At 37.9% G+C, this 16428-nt stretch overlaps 1 protein-coding gene across 2 annotated transcripts in view; it reads left to right on the top strand.

Annotated features, from left to right (window-relative positions):
• CCDC30 (coiled-coil domain containing 30) overlaps positions 1–16428 on the top strand; it is a 118588-nt gene that overhangs the window by 51058 nt on the left and 51102 nt on the right. Inside the window, exons 2-6 of one of the 2 annotated variants that reach the window (XM_072771625.1) lie at positions 370–519; positions 1397–1453; positions 2008–2133; positions 3464–3601; positions 5569–5723. The exons of the other annotated variant lie outside the window; for it this stretch is intronic. Coding sequence (XP_072627726.1) covers positions 2017–2133; positions 3464–3601; positions 5569–5723 — 410 coding nt within the window. The 5' untranslated portion in view covers positions 370–519; positions 1397–1453; positions 2008–2016. The remainder of the gene's footprint in view (positions 1–369; positions 520–1396; positions 1454–2007; positions 2134–3463; positions 3602–5568; positions 5724–16428) is intronic. 2 annotated transcript variants of the gene reach the window in all.

Raw genomic sequence — 16428 nt, 5'->3', positions numbered from 1 at the left:
GTACATGCAGGACATAGATAGCCTAAATGCATAAGCATTTTTAGTATGCCGCAAATTATGTTAAATTTCAAATAAGCATTCTCTTGAAAAGCTATCTTTTAAAAGCTATAGCATTAAAATACATGGCATTCTTATACTAAAAAACACAGAGGAAATGAGGGGAGTTTTCATTTTTAAGAGTTGAAATGTTTCTTGCATTTTGCACTGAGGCATCTCAGGTGGAGCCAAGGAGATTCTTGCCTTGAGTGCCCCATGCATCAGCATGTCATGTGTGGATGTGCAGAAACATTCAGCAGGGCAAAAGGGGGCTGATGAAGGGGAAAAGCTGCTCTGAGGAAAAAATTTACCCTTTCCTATATCCTTGTTCAGCGCTCCTAGGAAGCCGACTTCATTCTTAACCAGGTCTTTTTTCTATACTCCTGGACAGAAGAATTTGTAGAAGTTACACTGGGGTTCATCATCCATTTTTCCAGTTGCCTGTCCTCTCTTCCTATTTTATTGATATTAAACACAAGAACGGTAAGTCTACTGATAATCAACTTTACCAAACTAATAAATTAATTTTTGAAAAAACCTGTAGGTTAAGTTAATATGTATCTGGAAGTAAATTATGAATCTGCAAGTATAAGCAAAGCCCCAAAATACTTTTCTCCAAAATTTAATTAGGTGAAACTCTGATATATCAACCCTTTCTTTTCTTCAGCTTAAATAAATGAATGTTTTTGTCTCTGAAATAAACGAAAAACTTAACTGAAGTTTCTGTTGAAACCTAATTCTGAATAAAAGTAATATCAGTATTAGTGTCTTCTATTTCTAAATTACATCTAAATACTCAAAAGCTTCTTTTGCATATAGTATTGTTACTGGGCCAATCAACAATAAAAGGGTACTTTTCAAAAGTGAAAAAAAATACATTAGCAGCTTAAGTTAGGACAATGAGGATCCTGTAGTATATTTTTCTAATACTTGGTCCCTTTGATTTAGCTGCCAAACAGCAGTGAGGGCTTAAATACTTAATAAAGCAACTCTCCAAAGGACCTAAGACCAGACAAGGGGTGAAACTTGTTGATAGGGAAATTTTTCAAGGTGTAGCTTCAGGGAAGGACACTTAAGAACTATAGCTTATGTTTTCGGTGTTTTTTAGAGTAACACATGAATGAATTTAAACTGATGATTTATTTGGATTAAGATTTCCCTCTTAGAGCCTGAGTTATCAGTAATATAGGAAAATAGAAGAGAAACCAGTACGAAAGGTCAAGAGACAGTGCAAGTACAAGATATGAATGAGGCAAGAAATAAAAAGGTTGTTTTCAGTGACAGTTGCTAATACAGGTGAGGCGGACTCTATTACTAAATCACTAAATTGCATTTTGGCCTCCATTTAATTTCCTCATAGGTTTTTGTAACAGGAGAAAATATACTTAGGCAAGTCCAAATAGAGAAGATATTAAAAGTAAGTACTTGTAAGTTAGATTTGATTTGAATCCCAGCGCTGACTATGTGATCTTGGGAAAAATGTCTAATATATCTGAGCCTCACCCCTGTTCTCTGTAAAAAAAAAAAAAAGTAGTAGTTCCAATTTCACAGGAGTCATGGGAAAACAAAATGAGGTAATGCAAGTAAAGCATGTACCATAATGTCTCACACATGGTAAGCACTAACTAGTAGCTGCTCTCATTATTTTAATTATTATTATCAATCTGAAAAGATTTTACCAACACTTTATATTTGGTAGGTGCTTAATAAAATTCTTTCAAAATCTCACTTAATACCTACTCTGATGATTATAATGTATGTAAAACAATTATTAGCTCCATTTGACAACTGAGAAAACAGGTTGAGAGAGAAAAATGTCTCTTACAAGCTATGGGACCATGAATTCCTTTTCCCAGCTTTATATCTCCTCTAAATGACTTTATAATTGAGTTAGGCAGGAAATTATTATTATCAATATTTATAAGAAACATTATTGTACATAGAATTAATGATGTAAAATGCTTTTTACAGATTTTGAAAATGAGCCAAGAAAAAATTGAAATATTTGAAAGTGAGTTGTCAGAAGAGAGAGAAGGGAAAAAGCAATTGACATCTGATCTTAATACTGTGCAGATGGCTTTGAAAGTTAAAAGTGAGGTATTTTATCACTCAGGATGTTATTTCCCTCTTTTTGCATTCCTACTTTAGGGATTTCGTGTTACCATTCATTTTGATTCTAAAATAAATCGTAGCTGTAGAATATGCGTTTCTGTTAGTAATAATGAGGTGAGTATCATTTCCACAAGCTGAGTTCCAGCAGCCTTTAAGTAGCAGGTGTTTGGTTTTTATGGTGGTCATGGAGTCATGGACTGGTCTTTCCTTTTAACTGCTTGTCCTACCATCTTGGAAAGGTCTATCAGGAGACAACCAGCCTATATTTGGAAGAGACACCTGGAAGTGAGTTCATGGAAGTCTAGATCACCAATTTGAAGGATGGTGACACTTAACCGGTTTGCAGGGGGTGGGGGTGGGCGGGGGGTGACAGGCAGTGCAATGCCCCAAATCCCACCTTGATGACCTACAGGGATTTTCAATGCAATGAGGTAGGAAACTGATGCCACTTGCCCTCTTCCTGTGGTTTTGGGTGGCCACTCTCTATTTTCCCTCTATTTTCCCAACGCCTTCCTCATCAACACTCTCTTCCTCTTCTGATCTCAAGGCTTTGGGAAAATAGCAAGTAACTCCTCTCCTAAAACAAATTTTATATCACCTGTTCCCTTTATGGGACACCACAGATTCTCAGGCCCCAATCATCCACCAACTGAACTATATATTCCATGTCATCAATGTAAAAATTGGATAAGAATCTACATATAACTGAAGTGTTTTCTCTCACGGATCTAAAAAAAAAATCAGAGGACTAGAGGAAAGCTTAGTTGATTATGTCACTGAATATATACAACATTAAGTAAGGCAGCATAATTTGTAGCTAAGAACAGAGTTTGAAGTTGGTCAGACAATTGAATGTCAGCTTTACCACTTCCTAGCTATGCGAACTTAGGCAGGCCACTTATACTCTCTGAGCCTGTTTTAGTAACCCTAGCACATGGGATTGTCGCAAAATTAAAAGTACAGTTGTTCTATAAAAGGTAATTTTTTAAAAAGATTCATTTAAAAATAGGCAATATAACTAATGCAGGAGTTGCTGAAGAATTTACCTTTCTACAAGCCTTGCTAAAAGTAGGAATGACTCTACAAACCAGTCCTTCAACCTGTGAATGATAGAAATTAAGAGTGCTCAGTTTAATTAATTGATTTAAGTAAACTTTAACTACTAAGAAAGTAGTTCTGCCAGAAAAATAAGTTGGAATATTTAAAACAAAAAAAATTTTCAGAGTCATTTTAAAGATTCCTTTTTAGAAGTATTATATCTCTTATGGAGAAAAGTCTTGTTTTATTTTACTAAATATCTTTATTTCTTAATCAGGAATTACAAAAATCAAAGTCAGAACTTATATGCCTTTATAATGAAATTCAAAGTCTTCCAGGGACAACAAAAGACAGAGACCATTTTTTAACAGCATATGACCTGCTACAAAGAGAGAATTCTGAATTAGAAACAAAGGTGAGACTGAATTATTTAAATGTTCAGTGTTTGACTTTATCTTTTATTAAGATAAGAAAAAAGGAAATCAATTCTCAGGGAAATATTACTTGGAAATTAGGGTTTCTTTTATTATTATAGAATATATTTCCATATAGTTTTGGTTATAAGCCAACCTGTGTCTCAGAATAGACTTCAACCAGTATGTCACTCTTAGGATTAATCAGTGAATTTTTTACTTTAAATCAGTTTCCCAACAGCTTAATTTTTGGAGCACGTATTATAATGTAAAAGGTTTACCTAAAAATAGAACTACCAAATGACCCAGCAATTCCACTATCTAGGTATATACACAAAAGAATTGAAAGCAGGATCTTGAAGAGATACTTTACACACCCATTTTCATAACAGCATTATTCACAATAGCTAAGATGTGGAAGTAATCCAAGTTGCTTATTGACGGATAAATAGATAAGCAAATTGTGGTATGTACACAATGGGAACTCATTCACTCTTACAAAAGGAGGGAAATTGTAAAATATGCTACAACATGGATAAATCTTGAAGACATTATGCTGAGTGAAATAAGCCAATCACAAAAACACAAATACTGTATGATTCCAATCATGTGAGGTTCTTAGAGTAGTCAAAATCATAAAGACAAAAAGTATAATGGTGGTTGCAGGGGCTGGGGGAGGAGAAAGGGGGAGTTATTGTTTAATAGGTAGAGTTTGTTTTACAAGATGAAAAGAGTTCTGGGAATGGATGATGGTGATGGTTGCACAACAATGTGAATGTATTTAGAACCACTCAACAACATACTGAAGTGTGTAAGGTTAAGATGGTGATTTTATGTTATGTGTATTTTACTACCATCCCCCAAATTTAAAACAAACAAAAGTTTACTTAAGTGTCTTCAACTTTAAACCTTCAAATCAAAGCTTTTTTTTTCCAGCTACACTGAAAATTAGGCTTATACTTAGAATTAGGAAAATGTTTAAATGTTCTGACCCCAATGTGTTCCCCAAGTATAAAAATGGCTGCCAAAAAAAAAAAAAAAAAAAATGGCTGCCAGACCAGGGTTAGAAGGAAGGGTTGCCTGTAGGGTGATTTCTGGAGTCCCACTTATTATTAACAACTCCTACATGAAAATTCTCTTCCTCAGTTACTCTCTTGGTCTTAATTAAAATGGAAGGAAGGAGTGAAGGCTTGACCACACAATTAAAACATATTTTCATACCACATGTGAAATGGAAGATTCAGTTTAGGCCTCATTTATCCTATATGAATTTGTTGTCTTGAAAGTAGGGTGCAAGTTGCTGAGGGATTGGGACATGGATCTAATAGTATGTGACCTAGAGAAGGAAAGATGCAGAACATGGTTTAGTCTACCTGGAAAGTGGATACATGGGGCATAGCCTATAGATGAGCTTTGTGAGACCTTGTCATCAAAGTGAGTTATCATCACACTGTACAATTAAAGGATCCTGTCTTATGAAATATCTCTGGACAGTGTAACACAGAAGATGAACTGAGGCAACAAGGATATAATATAAAAATGAGAGATCCAGATCACTATCCTGGTAATCTGGCTCTCCCTTTCTCTCTCTCTTAAAAAACTTTTTATTTTGAAATAATTTCAGACTCCTAGAAAAGTTGCAAAAATAATACAAAGAATTCTCATGTACCTTCACCCCTCCAATGTTAACATGGTACCACAGGTGCTTTGTCATCCTAGCGCTGTCTCCCTTTTTCCAAGAATACCCTTCTTTAACACCATGGATTTACATATCCTTATGCCTAAGGTAAAAATGGATTTGCATAACAACTGCAAAATGTTAAGTTAAATTAGAAGAAGACTTCAAATAGGATATCAATTTATATTATATGTCAATAATCATTTAAGCATTCAATGGACTCAATGTACTTTCTCATAATTCTATATTAAAACATACAAAATAGAGTATTTTCTCACTTAACTTTTACAGGTCATGAAGCTTTCACAAGAATTTGAACAAGTTAATCATTTTACTTTAGCTGCTAATTTAATTGCAAGTGAAAGTATCTGTAAAGATCCTGTGTCTAAACTACCAATTTTGGAATTAGAGACTCAAAGCCCAAAGGAGGAGAGAGAGGAACTCTGGTAAATTGAGAAAGTCCCATATCACATTAATTATTTGGGGGGTATACTTTATTTGACTTGATCATTGTAAGAATTTGACATTCATTTCCAAATGATGTGAGCAGAAAAATTAATTACAAGTGAGCATTCCCCCAAGGAGTTTGTCTTTTGATATATTATTACATTTTTAAACCTTTTCTTGCTTTTAAAAATAAATTTATGCTTTTGGTGGGAAATTTGGAAGGCATGGAAAAATAAAAGGAATGATTATAACCCATAGTTTCACCAGGGAAATACGTTAATGTCCTAACTTAGACTATACTCTGCTAAGAGATTTTTTTGCTGTTTTTATTTAACACTGTATCCGATAATTCTTTTGATTACCTTTCTGTCTTTTCTTTTCTTTTCTTTTCTTTTCTTTTCTTTTCTTTTCTTTTCTTTCTTTTCTTTCTCCTTCCTTCCTCCCTCCCTCCCTCCCTCCCTTCCTTCCTTCCTTCCTTCCTTCCTTCCTTCCTTCCTTCCTTCCTTCCTTCCATCTTTCTCATTAATCTTGTCCTCTAACTCTTATATTTCTACTTTTTCACCAAAAATATCTTTCACTGAAGCTTTTGAGACTTTGGGCAAATGCATTACTCTGCTTCGGCGCAAAAACTAATAGATGCAATCAAACTTTTTCTGGGCAAAAGCCTAGAACTAGGTCATCTACTGTTATAGATGGCAATTTTGACATATACTATATACTAAAGGATACATCATCAGTAAACTAGGAAAATATGGTCTAGGTATAGCCAAATTTATATCTTTGTAATGTTTTAACATAGAAGGAGGGGTTTTGTTTTTTGGGGTTTTTTTGCTAGTTTTGGACCACTGAATTTCATGCCTTCCTGAAAGTTGCTTTTAACTTTAGAGTGTACTCTGAGTCCAAGATTCACAATCATGAAACCTAATTGCAGAAGGGGAAAAAGCATATTGGAGGCATGGTGGGGGACAGGCATGATAGTGGTCACAAGAACAAAAAAGCCAAGAAGCTTGGTCACAGCATTTAAGTTTGCTATAGGAAAAAAAAGGAAGTCTAGTTCTTGAGCACTGTAATGGTGTATTACCAGGTTTTTGAGGGAGATTGTTCCAGTACCTCTATAAGAGGTAAATCGATGAAGACCAATTAATTCAGATATGAGCCATAGATGAAGAGATAGTGGCCTAGATTGAGTAGGTGGGAGTTGAAGTGGCCAATCTGAACACTCTTCAGAGAAGATATAGACATTATCAAAGCTGACAAAAATCCACCTAGCTGAAATGGGATACTTGCCACAGGGAGCAAGGCTGTGGCCTTAATTCATTTGGAGGTGGGGAACCTTGCCATGATAAATGTACTGGACTTCTGGGGCAGCCCAGAAGTCCAGTAGCTCAGCGGTTTAGTGCTGCCTTCAGTCCAGGGCGTGATCCTGGAGACCCGGGATTGAGTCCCACATCGGGCTCCCTGCATGGAGCCTGCTTCTCCCTCTGCCTGTGTTTCAGTCTCTCTCTTTCTGTGTCTCTCATGAGTGAATAAATAAAATCTTAAAAAAAAAAAAAGATACTGGACTTCTTTATCAAGAGCCCTTGCTACCACCTGTTTCCATTACTTGGTCCAAATTACTTCCTATCACTGGGATTGTGAGAAGCTACATATCTGCCCTATCTCCTCTTCTCAGATTGTTTTCTCATTTATCTCCTGTGCCCCCCTTCACAGTCCCCATTTATCTCAGCTCCAGTACACCATCACATTAGACAATAAAATTCCATATCTACCATGTGCCAGGTACTGTAGGGAGAAACTGAGTATACAAAATAAGACATAGCTCTTACCCTCATGCTCCATATAGCCTGCAGAGGGGAGATAGAAAATTAAAGCAGTACTAGAAACTATGGGAGCACAAAAGAAGTGACCTGGCTCATTCTTAAAGGAAGTAACAGACTGAGTCCTGAAGCATAGGTAACCCAGGACCAAGCAAATGGTGAGGGAATAATTTTTAGGGGGATTATGACATGTGTGAGAGAAGGCCTGATTTGTCTGAGTAACTCAGTAACCTCGGCACTGCTACAGCACAGAGCATGGAGAGAGGAAATGGGGAAGGAGACGATAAGATTGAGGAAGTAGGCAGGGACCTAATTATGAAGGAAAGTGAGTAATTGCATGGGGAAGTTTGGACAGTAGGAAACGACTGCAGGGTTTGTTAACATGGAAGGGACCAAAGCAGATTTGGCCTGTTCACTCTGCCTGCTATGTGGAAAAGAGATGTTAGCACAGGAATGAAGTTTGGAGGCTATTGCTATAATCTGGGTGAGAGAAGATAGTGATGTGAGGATAGAGAAAAGTGGATGGAATTGAGAAGAGGTAAAATCAACAGGACTTAGGGACTAATGAGTATAGGAAGTGAGGAAGAAAGTATGGTCATCAGGGACGTGGGTGTGGGTGGTGGTTAAGGAAGACCTCCAAGTTTCTGGTTTGATGGTGTCATCTGTTAACACAGTTTTGAGGGAGGAGGGAAAAGAGTACAGCTTTTGATACATTGACTTTGAAGTGTCTTTGCAACAGCCATGCCAAGAGTGAAGCCTGGACTGGAGGTAAATTTGAAAATCATCAATAAGTAGACAGTAACAGAAGTCCTGTGATGGATAAGATAGTCCCGTAAGTTGCTTGATGAAGGTACCCAAAGGCAGAAATGTAAGGAAAGCCTCCCCATAAGAGACAAAAAAGAATTACCCCAAAGGTAACTGAGACAAAACAGTCAGAGAAGTAGAACAAAGTCAGGAGAATGTGCCAGAAGTCAGGTTAGAGAGTATTTCAAGAAGAAAGAAATAGCAAATAATGTCATGGACTGCCAAGAAAATAAAGAACAAAAGGTAACTACTGTATTTAGGATTAAGAATGTGGTTGAAGACTTTAGTAAGAGTTGTTCCAACGAAGGGCAAAAAACAAATGGCTTCCTAGATCACATCTCATGGGATGATAAACGGGAGTGAACTGGGAGTGAGTGGAATTTGAGGAAGTGAAAATGGCGAGTGTGGATGCTTTCCAAAGAGTTTAGTTGTGAAGGAGAGAAGGGAATATGGAGCTGAGGTAAAAGGAAATGTATGTTCAAATGCTGAAAAAGACAAATGGGCAGGTTTAGGATTCTGACTACCAGAGGGAGCCTAGCCTTAGGAGATGGGCTACCTGGCCTGGTGTAGGGGAAGGAAGAAAGGGAGAATGGAAAGAGATCCAAGTGGGTTTTTAACTGGAGAGGAAATCAAAGGACTTGTTTGATAGTTTGTGTCCTCTGTGAAATGGGAAGGAAAGTCATATGCTGAAAGAGAGAGAGTAATGGAAATGTCAGAGTGAAAGAAGTTTGAAATAACTGTGGTAATTGGAAAGGAAAGCTTACTAGGGAGGTCAGGCAGTGTTGAGGGCCCGGTTAAGGCTAGATACCATGACTGTATATGGCATTTGTCTTTGAGAATATGTGATGTGTGGGACAACATTTAGTATAGGCAGAAGAAGACGATTGGATTCCTCCAGGGCTAAGGTTTTGCCACATGAGTGCACTGGAAGGACAATGCGGGGGGAAAGTCGAACTTTTCATTTAGGCAGTGATTAAAATCATGAACACTAAGCTTGGGGCATCTGGGTGGCTTAGTTGGTTAAGCATCCAGCTCTTGATCTCAGCTCCGATCTTGATCTCAGGGTCATGAGATTAAGCTCTGCACCCACCCTCCAGGCTGGGTGTGGAGACTACTTAAATAATAATAATAATAATAATAATAATAATAATAATAATAATAATATAATAATCAACACTAAGCTCTACATTGGCTAAAGAAGCAAGTAAAGGGAGCTGATAGAAAAAGAGATAAGGAATTGAAGGTATTTACGTAAAAATTACGTAAAAAGGAAAAGCTGAAATCTGGATATCTAATTTTAGTTATTTTGGAAGTAAAGTGTTTGCTTATGATACAACCCACAGTGTGATTATGCAAGTAGTTGGCAAAGAGGGAGAGATGAGGAGGTAATTGGAGATAAGGAGACTGAGGAAGTGAGATGCCAAGGCATTGGTAGGTGATCTGTATGGTCCTTGGAATCTTCCAGGATGATGGCAGGATTTGGGGTGAAGAGGATGCCAGAAAGCCAGGAGCTAAAATCTTCCACTGAAAAAAAGTAGAAGGTGTTACAGCACACCTAACATGGTTCCATGCACATAGAAGGTGCTCCATGAGCCAAATTGATTGATTCTTGTAGTACATGTCTTCTACTAGATTTTAGCTCCTTTAAGGTAATGGACTGTGTCTTGTTTTTCTCTTGTTTATAATGCTTTCCTTAAAGAGTAACAAATCTTTAGAACAGGAGGGACCTGCAGATCTTCTAGTGGTTTTCACACTGCAGCCTTCCAAGACTTTAGGAACTCTAAGCGGGGGCTCAGAAACTACCTTTGGAGATGAGGAAAGACTGGTGAGTGGGACTAGGAGCCCTCCACTCACATTTCAGCCAGAGAAGACTCACCTTACCTGTTTTATATGTGGTCTTCTGTATAAAATTTTACTTCAAGAAAGGGGCCACAGCTAAAATATTTGAAAACCACAGCTATGTAGCTAAGCCTTCTCCTTTCACAGAACAGGTCTCTGAGACCAGAAGAACTGAAATGCCTATTTTGGTCACAGTCACATACTTAGCAAGTGGTCAGCAGGACTGAAGGAGGTTCCGAGTCTCTTAACTCTGAATTAGATTACCACTTTACCTACTTTGGAGAGTCATAAATATCCTAGGGGCAAGAAGGTGCTGGCACACTTGGGTTGTAAGTAGTTGCTATGAAAGTGAGCTTTATGGTATTAAAAATGGCTCAGGACTCAGTCTTTGTATATATATAACATGGGAGAGGGACGGGGTAAGAATGAAGTTCCATCTGCTTTCTTCTGGACTATCTTCAGTGTCTAGAACAATGCCTGACACATAGTAGGTACTTTAAAATATTGGAATGAATGGAGTTCTCCTCCTACTCCCCCTGTGTACTTACATTACAACCCAAAGTTGGATTTCCGATGGTAACCCTAAGCTGATCTCAGCCTGGATTTGCTTTGTTAGGATGCTTGGGCCAGAGCAGCTGGTAGCTTCCTTTGACTTTAAAGCCTTAATGAACTGTCCTTCTAACACACTCTCATTCACCATCTCCTTGCATTCTTACTACCTTTATCAAGAATTATTTGTTAAATGTTCAAGTTGATTTTTGTTTCCACTTCAACTTGACAGTGAATTTATATCCATTTCATAAACTACTGACACATTTTCCATCTTCCTCTACGCGATTTCTTCTCCAGTCCAATCCATTCGGTGAATAGCCCCTCCATTCACAGTTGATCAAACCAAAACCTAAGAAGTCACTGTTGCTTCCTCCCCACATCTAAACCATCAACAAATCCTGTCAGTTCCACCATGAAAATATAGAATATTTCATCTGTTTGTTTCTATTATATCTCCACTGCTACCACCCTACTCTATGACACTGGTATCACTCACTTGGACTATCACAATATCGTCTTCTTCTTCTTTTTTTAATCACAATATCTTCTTAACTGACCTCCCTGCATTTATACCTCTTTACCAACCCATTCTCCATAGAGCAGCCAAAGTGGTCTTTTAATGATGCAAGTTGAATGAGATTACTCCTCTGTTAAAAACCTCTCAATGGTTTCCCACTGCACTCAAAATAAAGTCTAAACCCTTACCATGACCTATAAGGCCTTCCGTGACTTGGCCTTTGTCCATCTCTCCAATTTCCTCACTGTACCACTCTCTGCCTTGTTTATCATGCAGCCTTTCAGAGCCTCTAGCCCTTAAAGCACTTTCCTACTTCAGTAATTTTGCACTGAAAAGCTGTTCCTGCCCAGAATGCTCGTCTGCCAGATTTTCGTGTGGCTAACTCCTTTGCACCTTCTCAGAGTAGTAATCAGTAAGCATCATGTTAGGGAAAAATCCTAGCTCCTGCTCTGCCATGTAGACTTATCATAATCTAAGTATCAGGTTTACTTGTTTGTTGTGTGTCCTTGTATTCCTCCTCTGGGCGCATGCTCTATGAGAGCACAGTCCTGGCTGTCTCAGTCACCACTAACTTTTTAGCACATAGAACAGTGTTTGGTGGGGCACCTGCGTGACTCAGTCAGTTGGGTATCTGAATCTTGATTTCAGCTCAGGGCATGATCTTGGGGTCCTAAGATTGAGCCCCACATGGGGCTCCGTGCTCAGTGGGGAGTCTATTTGAGATTCTCTCCCTCTGTCCCTCCACCTGGCTCACAGGCTCGCTCTCCCTTTCTTTCTCTCTCTCTCTCCCAAATAAATAAATAAATCTTGACGAGAAGAAAAAAAAAAAAGAACAGTGCTTGACCTATAATTGATATTCAATAAATATTTGATGAATGAGTGAACTAATCTTTTCCTTCCTCTCTGGAAGCAGAGTTCTAGTACTACCCATCCCTATTCTGTTCTACTAGGCTTGGATTCATTTTGATCATATCTTATACTTGTATGTTTTCAAAATGCCTTCACATTTTACTTCATAAGATCCAACAAATCCCATTTTATAAATGACGACACTAAGACTCTGAGAGATTGTGCCTTGCCGAAGGTTACCTAAGTGGTAGGTAGAATATCCAGGACTAGAACTCACAGCTTCTACTGTGTTATAGTCTTTCTTAAATCTCTGTATGTGTTCAAGACTATGTATCTAAGCTACTAGAAAAGGAACAGGGTAGGGATTATTCTTAGGCACCTACCTGTTGAAGCCTAGTGACAACTGCAAACTTATAAAATGAAATAAATAACAGAAGGGGTGAGTTTCAGTCAGTAACAGATCCTTTCAAATAAAGATTAAGAACCAGAGGGATGGGAGGGGGATGAAGGAAATAGCTGATGGGGGTGAAGGAGTGCACTCATTATGATGAGCACCAGGTGTTGTATGGAAGTGTTAAATTACTATATTGTACACTTGAAACTAACATTATACTGTATGTTAACTAACTGGAATTAAAGTAAAAACTTTAAAAAAATACACAAAAGAAAAGTTACTGGAGGAAAAAAAAAAAAGGACTGTGTTAAAGGAGAAATTTGAGAGTCACCGTGAGTTTTCCCAGCCCTAAAGTACAGGTGTGCACAATGCAGGACATGTTCTCAGCAATATGTCTTTTCTGGCTGGTGGTTTACTTTTGCTTACACAACTTTTACATTATTATTATCATTATCATTATTACTACTAACTACTACTACATGAAAGAAAATAAAGTAATACCTAGTAGTATGTACTACTTTTTAAAATCTGTTCAGTTTGCCTTTTGTTTCTGCATCACACATTTTATATCTTTTGAAAGGACAAAGACTTCCTTTTGGAGGGCATTTATTTAATGGATAATTGTCCTCATGTATCAAGAACACTTTAAATTCCCATATTCCGAGATATTGCTAATTCTTCTTAATTAATGAATTCATGTGAATGCTGTTCATTTATCCAGACCATTAATGAAGATGTAAAATGGCATCAGCCCCAGGATTTTACCCTAGAGAGCACTTACTCATCATTCCCTCCAAGTCAAAGAAGACTTACTGACTGCCTTGCTCTAAATATGGCTTTACAAGCACATCTCATAGACCCACCTGAGAGGAAGACCATTTAAACTTTATCCTTAAACTATGGAAGCATAATGAAGGCTACTTCCCTTTGCCATGTCAGCATGGCCCCCATGCAATTATAGAAGGAAATTACATTTAGGTCTGGCTAAGTTTACTCTTTATAAAGTCATTTACCCTTCTAAATGTAACAAATCAATCACCTTCATAGATATTACACCTAAATGACCAATTCATATTTGCCCTTTCTTTAAAGAAAGATTTTTAGTTTTAGGTACTTGTAGACTCATATGCATACAGTTGTAAGAAATAACAGAGAGGTCCCATGTACCCTTTATCAGTTTCCCCCATTGGTAGCATCTTGTAAAATTATAGTATAATATGATAACCTTGGTATTGACTTTGATACAGTCAAGGTACAGAACATTTCTATCACCACAGGGATCCCTTGTATTGCTCTCTATAAGAGAGCCCCCTCCCAACATTTCTCCTACTTCGCCTACTTCTTAACTCTAGGCCCTCATCTAATTCTAACCAGTCTATTCTCCATTTCTCTAAGTTTTTCATTTCAAGAATGTTATATTAATATAACCATACAATGTATAGCCTTTTGGAGCTGGCCTTTTTTCACTCAATTCTCTGGAGATTCACCTAATTTCTGTATCAATAATTGGATCTTTGGGGCATCTGGGTGGCTCAGTGGTTGAGCGTCTGCCTTCGTCTCAGGTCGTGATCCCAGGGTCCAGGGATCAAGTCTTGAATCAGGCTCCCTCCCCACCGTCCAAGCCTACTTCTCCCTCTGCCTATGTCTCTTCCTTCTCTCTGTGTCTCTCATGAATAAATAAATATAATCTTTAAAAAATAATTGGACCCTTTGACTTATGTAGTATTCCACAGTATGGCTGTTCCACAGTTTAACTGTTCATCCATTGAAAGACATCCAGTTTATTTCTAGTTTGGGCTGTTTTGAATAAAGCTGCTATAAATATTCAAGTTTTTATATGAACGTAATTGTTCATTTCTCTGGGATAAATCCCCAGGAGTGCAGTTTCTGGGTCACGTAGTAACCATATGCTTAGGGGTTTTTGCTGTTTTTTAAGACACTGCTATGCTGTTTTCCCCCAGTTACTATAACATTCCCACTAGCAATATAGGAGTGATCCAGTTTCTCTGCATCTTCACTAGCATTTGGTTTTGTCACTTGTAAATTTTAGCCATTTTCATGGATGTATAGTAGTATCTCATTATAGTTTTAATCTGCATTTTCCTGAAGTCTAATAATATTGAGTATGTTTTTATGTGCTTATTTGTAGCAGTCTATCCTCTTTAGTGAAGTCTCCTTTTGTGTCTTTGCCTATTTTCTAATGGGTTTATTTTTTCACTGTTTTGAGAGTTCTTTATGAATTCTAATATTAGTCCTTCATCAGCTATGTGATTTGCAAATATTTTTCCCAGTCTGTAGCTTGTTATTTACCCTCTTTTCGGGATTTTCTCAGTGTGAAGTTTTTCATTTTGATGACGCATCAGTCTTTCAGTTTATAAATCATACTTTTGGTGTTAAGTCTCGGAACTCTGCTTAGCTTTAAATCTTGAAGACTGTCTCCTGTGTTTTGTTTGGTTTTGTTTTTTACAACTTAAGTTCATTTTGCATTTGAGTTTTTATTTTAATTATTGTACTTTTCAGTTCCAAAATTTCCATTTGGCTCTTCCCTTATATCTTCTATTTCCCTGCCAAGACGTTCTAATTCTTTTCTGAGACTTTGCATTTTTTCATGTGTTTCAACTGTGTTCATAAGTGCTCATCAAAGCGTTTTTATAATGGCTGATTAAAAATCTTTGTCAGATAATTCTGACTTGTTGGTTTTATCATCTATTTTTATCTCTTCTCATTTTCCGGGAGTTTGGTATGATAAGTAATTTTAGATTAAAATCTGAATATTTTGGGTTTTATGAGACTCTAGGTCTTACTTAAGCCTTCAGTTTAACTGGCTTATTCTGATACCACTCTGGCAGGGGGAGTAGGAGGGTGCTGTTTCATTACTACCCCAGGTGGGGTACAAGTCAAGGTTCCCCATTCAACCTCCATGGACACCTAAGGAAAGAAGGGCTCCTCATTACTGCTGGTGAGGGTGGGAGGCCTCTGCTTATCCTGCTCTGGCTGTGAGGGGGAAGAGTGCCTGGTTACTGTTATCCACTGGGTCTCTATGATACCACATGTAAGTGGGTAAGGGTGGTCCTGTTAGTGAAAGTCCTTACTCTCCACTAGACCTCCTCTGACACCACCCCAATGGAAAGGAAGAAAGGTGTCTCCTCACTGCCAGGTGGGGGTGAAAGTCCAGACTCCTCATGTCAGCCTGGCAGAGATAAAAGTCCTTGCTCCCTGTTGGCTTGTCACACCACCCTAATGGGGTAGGTGGGATGCTTCATTATAGCCTGGCAGAGGAGGAAGTATAGACTCCTAACCTGACCTTGGCTGACACGGGTGAGGGTGGGACCAGTTTTTTCTGTGGTGTTTGGCTGGAGTAAAGCAGTTATTGCCTGAAAGTTTTCTTACTTGTTTTGCTGTCCATTTCTTGGTCCTCTGTTCTTATTGGTGTTGTCTGGGTTGCCAGCTTCTTCAGATGCAAGTCTAGGATACCTGAGGTGAAAAGAAAACCCAGGAAGCTCACAGTCATGCCACTCCTCGGGTCCTGAGTACCCTAATTGGGTCTGCCTTCTCTCTACCTTTCAGAGTCTTCTTATGTTTGTTTTATCTATAATGCCGGGCTTTTAGTTGTACTTGGTGGAAGAAACAGGAAAGTAAGTTTACTCCATCTTCCCAGAAGAAGTCGGCTTTTCTATTCTAAAAATTATGAGATATATGTTTACATTTTCCCAGTCTTCAATTAAATCTGGCTTCCACTGGGAGTAGGAAAAGGAACAGAGTTTATGAAGGATGGGGAAAAAAATCATTGTATTTTATCAGAAATTTATTTTTAAAGCATTTTAGTCTTTCATATTGCTTTGGATAATTTGAGTATATTATCTTTAAAAACCTGCTGAGTTGGGGTGCCTGGGTGGCTCAGTCAGGTAGGCATCTGACTCAAGTCATGATCT

Source organism: Canis lupus, chromosome 13 (genome assembly GCF_048164855.1).
Source record: "Canis lupus baileyi chromosome 13, mCanLup2.hap1, whole genome shotgun sequence".
NCBI classification, from domain to species: domain Eukaryota; kingdom Metazoa; phylum Chordata; class Mammalia; order Carnivora; family Canidae; genus Canis; species Canis lupus.
This window is presented reverse-complemented; position numbering and strand designations above follow the sequence as displayed.